Source organism: Carassius carassius, chromosome 18 (assembly GCF_963082965.1).
Source record: "Carassius carassius chromosome 18, fCarCar2.1, whole genome shotgun sequence".
In the NCBI taxonomy this organism is placed as follows: Eukaryota; Metazoa; Chordata; class Actinopteri; order Cypriniformes; family Cyprinidae; genus Carassius; species Carassius carassius.
This window is the reverse complement of record NC_081772.1, coordinates 14,451,445-14,458,573: the sequence shown is the minus strand read 5'-3', so window position 1 is coordinate 14,458,573 and position 7,129 is coordinate 14,451,445. Positions and strand designations below refer to the sequence as shown.

Below are 7,129 nucleotides of genomic sequence, written 5' to 3'. Positions count from 1 at the left end.
CTATCTTGATACATGATCTCCATTCATATTTATTCAAACATCCTTGTTTGCTCTTTGTACGATTCCAAAACATTTCACCTATCACATTAAACTAGACAAAGACCCAGTCCAAAACAAAGACTTGTTTTGGGTAAAAACAGCAGTACTTTATAGACAGCATATTTTGGTTGAACATTGGAAATTTGAGCTCTCAAATGAACTGGTTTAGGAGCAGTCCAGACAGAAAGAAAATGGGATGTTGAAATTGTGTAGTGATGGAAAATTGGTTCTGGCAGCCACAATATGGCTCTAAAGTATTCAAGCTTTGTTCGCTTATGTCTAGAGAACAATAAAAAGCTTCCAAATTATGTGCAGAACACCTACCTGCCTCCTAACTCTTGAGTCTTCACGTCTTGAGAGGAGTGTAAAATGAAGCCATGTGACCACACACCCCAGTGACTTCTGTCAACAGGTCTTCATTTCCCCAATGCCTGGAGTCTTTTCCATTACATCATTAGATAGTGACCTTTGACCTTTCTCAGCAACTGATACATGCATACTCTTAGCTGGCCAAATTTAGTCCTGTTTGCTGATCGCATCAGTCTTACCAGTTTTAGAATTGGTTCATCATTTAGAGCCACCTTTAACCAGTCATCCAGCCCACTCTTTAAAGTTACCTTATTCCCCTCCCAACTGTTTTACGACATTGTCAGCTTTTCCATCATCCTCTTTATGAGCAGTGTGCCAGCTTGAATAAACTCTATGAGGGGGTTTCAGATATGCTTCTGTTCAAAGGGCTGGCAGCAAGTTGTTTCTGAAATGTTCTGTTGGTGGTAAAGTTTCAGTCCTCCTTCATCTTCCTAGGGAGGTAGTAAGCATGACAAAATTTAGCAGAGCTGAAAGAATTTATCTTTTCTTCACTGAGGCAGATATGTAGCTGCAGGCACTCAAAGAGCTTAATGCAGAGTATGAAATGAATTGTGCCACACACAGCTACTGTATGTTTATTTAGCCACCAGACTCGGAGCATGGTCCATCTTGCTTGTTCACAGAAAACCGACACATGCACAGCAGATTGTTAATAACTGACACTCAGTAAGATATTATGCTTATATTAACATAACATATATATTAAAAATACATAAACTGAATGAACATGTTCTTTTATCTGTTGAAGACAGATAAATTTCAGCAATTTCAAAATCTCATCAGGGTTCAATATTTTTTTTTTCTTTTTAAATAAAAAAAACTTTGCTGGCCCATTCGATTCAGTCAAATTGTACATTGCCACAAAAATGCTAAATGCACATTTTTAGCAAATGTCTTTTAAAATGTGCCAGACCAAATGTCTATTTTCCATTAAATATTAAGTTTTATTTACATCATCAAATTGACAAAAAATATATTTTAATGTAGATGAGCTACAGTATAAATTCATAAACTTTAAAATTTTATAGTTATAGTTTTAAAGTTATAGTCTCACACTGACCCTGTGAGATTTTTTGTTATCAGCATTGTGTTGTAAACCTACATCTTGCATCTTGATGATCATAATCTGTTCTGTAAGGGGGTTGGGGGGGGGGGGTGATCTGTGTGGCAGCAGCTTTCAGCCCAGTTGGAATGAGAGGTTGTTGACAGACAGGGCACATTACAATCCTCAACACTGGCAACACTGTTTCCAGACTAGAGGGAAAGAGTGTGGACAAGAGAATGAAGAGGAGGACGAGGAGGAAGGGGGGCAACAAGCAAGCCTAAAGTGAAGATTCCCATATAAGGCAAGTCTTCCTCTAAGACTGTGTGCATGTAGTAACAGTATGTCTGCTGGCAGGGGGATAACATTCTTTCACCTCCCATTTCTTCTTTGGGAGTTTTTCATTTCTGATTCGCCAGCTGGCAAGAGGCAGTGCTCCGATTCATAATAGTGTGGAGGGGAGTCTGTGGATCCTTCTTTTTTTATAAAAAAAAATTATTCAAACGCTTCAGTCTAGCCACTTTCCTGCTGCCCTTCTGTCTGCTGTCTGAAGGAGCAAAATAGAATCATACCACACCTGAATCCAGAATCCAGAATCTAGAGCCACAAAAAAACAAGATGCAAGTCTAATAATAATAATATATCTAGAATTAAGAATAAATATTTTCAACATATATGTTTAGCCTTTTTTAAAGCATACTTACATACAGTATACATGTTAAATCAAATAATCCACCAAGACATTTAAGCTGTGCCACAAGACATTTTGTTCTTCTCTGGAACCAATATATTTAAGATCTGCTTTTAAAATGAAAGTCAGTGACGTCTTTTCATTGTATAGACAATATATAAAAAATCAGATTTGAAGATTTGGAAAGACATAAAGATGAGTAAATAATTACCAGACTTAAATAATGATGTTCATTTAAGGGTGTACCGTCCTTTAACTGCATAATGGCCACTTCATTATCATCAACTGTCAATCACCAGTTATTTAGATAACAAGCATGCACACATCTATCTCTAAGCAAATTGCATAAACTCCAACCAAGCACTGCAAGGTAATGCCAGAGACTGCACTTTTATTTTGCTGTGTGACAGCCCAGGAATGTTGGATGGCAGTGGGTGCAGGTCTAGTGGACGGGGAGAGGGGAGTGGAGAGTGGAGGGGGTAGGAAACTAGGAAAGAATGCCAGGAATGCCCATGTTTATCCAGCGTTCCATTGAGGTAGAGGCAGCCCACCACAGTGTGGTGTGTATAAAGGTAGCTCAGCTGCTGCTGGAGAATCAGAACACTCTACATCCTCCAGAGAGAAGCAACAGTTGCTCGAAACTGCTCAGCCTAATCTTCATACCGAAGCTAAATTCTAGCTTTCACTCGACACGATCAGGAGGAACTTGATTCAAAGACTACACAACGAGATCAACTTGATCAAATCTGAAGAGGAGACTGCATTACAGTTGCAAGACTTTCTAGGATCCAAAAAGATATACATATTATTTTTTTTAAAGAGATTGGAAAGAAGTGGTCATAATGTTTTCTGGAATGAATCTAAGAGTGCTTGCTTTACTGTGCCTGACTTTCTGTGGATGGGTAAGTCCTTTAAAAGCACTATTATAAGAAAGAGACCACTATCTTGTTTAAATGCATGTAGAAATCCAGACTATTAATGATTAGCAAGATCAGGCTATAACTTTAATCTTTTGCCGCCAGACACAAATACCTCATAAAATGCCACATTTTAACCCTTATATTTAAGGTCAGTGTTGAGCAAATGTACAAAGTCTTACAAGAGCATGTGTTATATTCCTCAGGCTACGGCTCAGGATTGCAGTGGACAATGCCAATGCCCTGATGTACCACCCCAGTGTTCGCCTGGTGTGAGCCTGGTGCCGGACACCTGTGGGTGCTGCCGGGTGTGTGCCAAGCAACTGGGCGAACTTTGCACAGAGCGAGACGTTTGTGACCCCCACAAAGGCCTTTACTGTGACTACGGCTCCCCAAGCAACCGTCGTATTGGAGTCTGCACAGGTAAGGATATTGACTGTTGACATACAGACACTGAATCTATAGTTGTTGAGTTGAGTCAGAGTTGTAAACCATTTTCTTTCCCCATCTCACAGCAAGAGAAGGTGCCACTTGCGTGTTTGGTGGAATGGTGTATCGCAGCGGAGAGTCCTTCCAGAGCAGTTGTAAATACCAGTGCACGTGTCTAGACGGTGCTGTAGGTTGCGTGCCCCTCTGTGGAATGGACATTAGGCTCCCCAGCCCTGACTGCCCGATGCCCCGCAGGGTGAAGGTCCCAGGGAAGTGCTGTGAGGAGTGGGTGTGTGACTCCCCTCAACAGAATACCTTTGTGGGACCAGCTTTGGCAGGTGAGCATTCTTTGACCTCGACTGTTCTTTGAGTCAGAACTGTCAAAGTGGTGATTCAATGAGTCATACATATTCAGACACAGTAATGGTCTCCATTAAGGAGGTTGGAATGAATTCCAGTGCAATGATGTAATGATATGAATATTTGGATGACATCATGCAGCTGTAAGGAATGTGTTAAGTAAAAATGTTGTCTTTTTTTGTAGCTTACAGAGAGGAGGAGACATACGGGCCCGATCCCTCCAAGATGAGAGAGAACTGCCTGGTTCAGACCACAGAATGGAGTGCATGCTCAAAGACCTGCGGCTTGGGAATCTCTACCCGTGTCACCAATGACAACCGCGAGTGCCGTCTTGAGAAGCAGTCCCGCCTCTGTATGGTTCGCCCCTGCGATTCACACCTAGAGGAGAAAATCAGGGTAAGCAGCAACCTACCTTCCAAACCAATCACAGCACAGCTCACTCTTGGTTCCACTGATGCATGATAATGACGTCACAGAACTTGATGGCTATCTTTTCATTTTATGCTTTTACAGAAAGGGAAGAAGTGTATCCGCACACCACGAGTCTCAAAACCCATGAAGTTTGAGATTTCTGGCTGCACCACCACCAAGTCTTACCGGCCCAAGTTCTGTGGCGTTTGCACGGATGGACGCTGCTGCACGCCTCACAGAACTGCCACCTTGCCCATGGAGTTCAAGTGCCCAGACGGCCAAGTCATGAAGAAGCAGATGATGTTCATCAAGACCTGCGCATGCCACTACAACTGCCCCGGGGAGAACGACATCTTTGAGTCCATGTATTACAAGAAGATGGTCGGTGACATGGCGTAAGGAGACAGTGACAGCAACGCCAAGGAGTTCCATGCGGTGACTGTCCACTTGAATCTAGCAGATATCCATCTCATATCTCAGCACAAAGTAATTGTTTGTCTTTTTATGGTTTTTTGCTTTCATTTTACATTTTTTTGTGTGTATGTATTTTGTACATGGACTACATTTGTCATGGTGGATGTCTAAGGTTAGGGGGTGGGGATTGTAAAATGACTCTGTTCGGACGCCCCATAAAAAAACATTACTGCACTAATAGTCCGACTCTGTGACGCCCAATGTCACTGATTGGCAGATGATGCCAAGCCCCTCCCCCAAACTGTGGTGGGCAGATTCAGATTCTGAGAAAAATAGTAAGAAACCGGAAGGCAGCTTTTAGCCCTAGAAGCTAATCGCCTCACCAAGCCGATAGAAGGCAGAAGAAAGAGACAGAGAAACTGATGTGCTCTTATGTTTAGTTGATTTTTTTTAGCTGAAACAAGACATGAAGTTTGGCCAAGAACTATGAAGGTTAATATAGCACTGAGTGTTTGACTTCGACTGTCTGGCCCCTCCTGATGGGAGAGAGTCAGTACCCCTGTCAAAAAGACTGGATGAATTGTAGCTTCATTCTATTTTTATTACAGTATCTATTTTTTGAAAGCTGTAAATAATGTACATATTTTGTACATCTTAAGTTAATTTTAATTCAAAGCATTTGATGTCTTGCTTATTTTCTTGCTTTACCATGTTTAAATAATAGCTCCATGTGCTGACTTGACTGTTCTTCTTACAGTTTGTCCAATATTTTATTGAGAAGTGTGACCAAAAAGTTACGTTTTCACTTTTTTTGTAGTTATAAATAAAATATTATATTTTTATAAACATTGTCATCTTTTGAGTCATTTTCACCCTGAGCCTCTTCTTATGGTAAATGTACATAAACCCTGACGTCAATCACACATGAACACCATGTTTTCACAAAGGCCTCTCATGCTCATACTTACGTCAATGCCATTTTTACATAACCACTGCAGACCACACAGTTGCATTGTGTGCGGTCCATCAAACTCAAGACCACACACTGATAGTACTGATATACATCTACAACTGATGTTCTGTATATATAGCATTTTTATGTTTTTGAAAGAAGACTCTTAAGCTAACCTGTGTTTAACCCATGTTTATTTTAAAACAATAATCATGTAATAATCATGCTTATAGCCTTTTTTTCAGGATTATTATTAAAGTGTGTGTGTGTGTGTGTGTGTGTGTGTGTGTGTGTGTGTGTGTGTGTGTGTGTGTGTGTGTGTGTGTGTGTGTGTGTGTGTGTGTGTGTGTGTTAAAATTATTGGCTTAATTGTGTTCAAGCACAGTGAAACCGGTCTTAGACCATATTTTAATGATTTTTTTTATCCAGCATGGTCTAAAAGCGCACGGCACAATTGCGCCTTGGGCGTGTCCGAATACACTTTTGTTGGTTTAAGGACAGGAAAAATATTTGGCGCGCCCGATGCATTGTCTAAATTGGTTGTCCCTATTCTCCTAATCATTAATGGGTGTGTTTTGGGCGTAACGTGCCATGGCATGGCATATCTAATAAGGGAATGGATCTGCTCGTGCGCGTAATTCTGATACATGCAAAGACTATCCATTATGACGTCCCTGTGTGCCAAAGCAAAGTGTAGCGTACATGCGTTGTGCACAATGCACATATTACTAACGCGCTCTTTAAATAACAAAATAATAATAATAATAATAATGCGCCAGACTTTAGACCAGGTTCTTGTTGTTCAATTGCGCAATCTATTTCAGTTGCCTCAAAATAACAACGCTCCAGCAAAGCGCCTGAACACACCTAGTTTTCAGACCAGCACGCCCATGGGCGCACAACTGCCTCGGGCTGAAATTAGCATAAAATATTTATCAAATAAATAACACTTGCGTCGCGCATTGTGCCGGGTGTATGAGAGGGCCCTTGAGTTTACAGAAACAAGACAACAGGCGAAACACGGGTGATGTGTACGCAACAGCAGAACAAAAGAAAAAAAAGTAATGGGTACACAGACACACAAACCATGTGTGAGCAGAGATGTATAAAGTACTAGAGGCCCAGACTTGAGTAAAAGTACAAGTGCTCTATCAAAAAAATGACTTGAGTAGAAGTTGAAGTGCTCTTTAAGCACAACACTTAAGTAGAAGTACCAAAGTATTCAACATTTTTTGTACTTAAGCATTGCAAGTGGCCTTTTTGAAAATTTACTACTCAAGTACTGAAAGTAAAAGTACAAGTATTGTGTTATGAAGTTATTAAAGAAAGTAGTCCAGAAAGGTAAGAAAAAAATTATCAAAGTAGTCCATGTGACATCAGAGGGTCAGTTAGAATTTTTTGAAGCATCGAAAATACATTTTGGTCCAAAAATAGCAAAAACTACGACTTTATTCAGCATTGTCTTCTCTTCCGTGTCTGTTGTGAGAGAGTTCAAAACAAAGCAG

General features: G+C 40.6%; 1 protein-coding gene across 2 annotated transcripts; it reads left to right on the top strand.

The window, feature by feature from the left end:
* The first annotated feature begins 2,744 nt into the window (after positions 1 to 2,744).
* On the top strand, positions 2,745 to 5,516 carry LOC132092504 (CCN family member 2-like). Of its 2 annotated transcripts, XM_059498756.1 has the most exons (6): positions 2,745 to 2,906; positions 2,952 to 3,043; positions 3,265 to 3,481; positions 3,574 to 3,825; positions 4,032 to 4,243; positions 4,361 to 5,516. In XM_059498756.1, the coding sequence occupies exons 2-6, from the start codon at positions 2,984 to 2,986 to the stop codon at positions 4,655 to 4,657; spliced, it is 1,038 nt and encodes a 345-aa protein (XP_059354739.1). In that variant the 5' UTR covers positions 2,745 to 2,906; positions 2,952 to 2,983; the 3' UTR covers positions 4,658 to 5,516. The 2 variants fall into 2 exon arrangements, with proteins under 2 accessions (XP_059354739.1, XP_059354740.1); XM_059498757.1 differs by lacking the exon at positions 2,745 to 2,906 and having other exon boundaries at positions 2,944 to 3,043.
* The last annotated feature ends 1,613 nt before the right edge of the window (positions 5,517 to 7,129 follow it).

Coding starts and splice junctions, on each gene's coding strand:
- LOC132092504 (XM_059498756.1), top strand. CDS start 2,984: ATGTTTTCTGGAATGAATCTAAGAGTGCTTGCTTTACTGTGCCTGACT. Junction 3,044..3,264: donor GCCTGACTTTCTGTGGATGG/GTAAGTCCTTTA, acceptor TATATTCCTCAG/GCTACGGCTCAGGATTGCAG. Junction 3,826..4,031: donor TGTGGGACCAGCTTTGGCAG/GTGAGCATTCTT, acceptor CTTTTTTTGTAG/CTTACAGAGAGGAGGAGACA.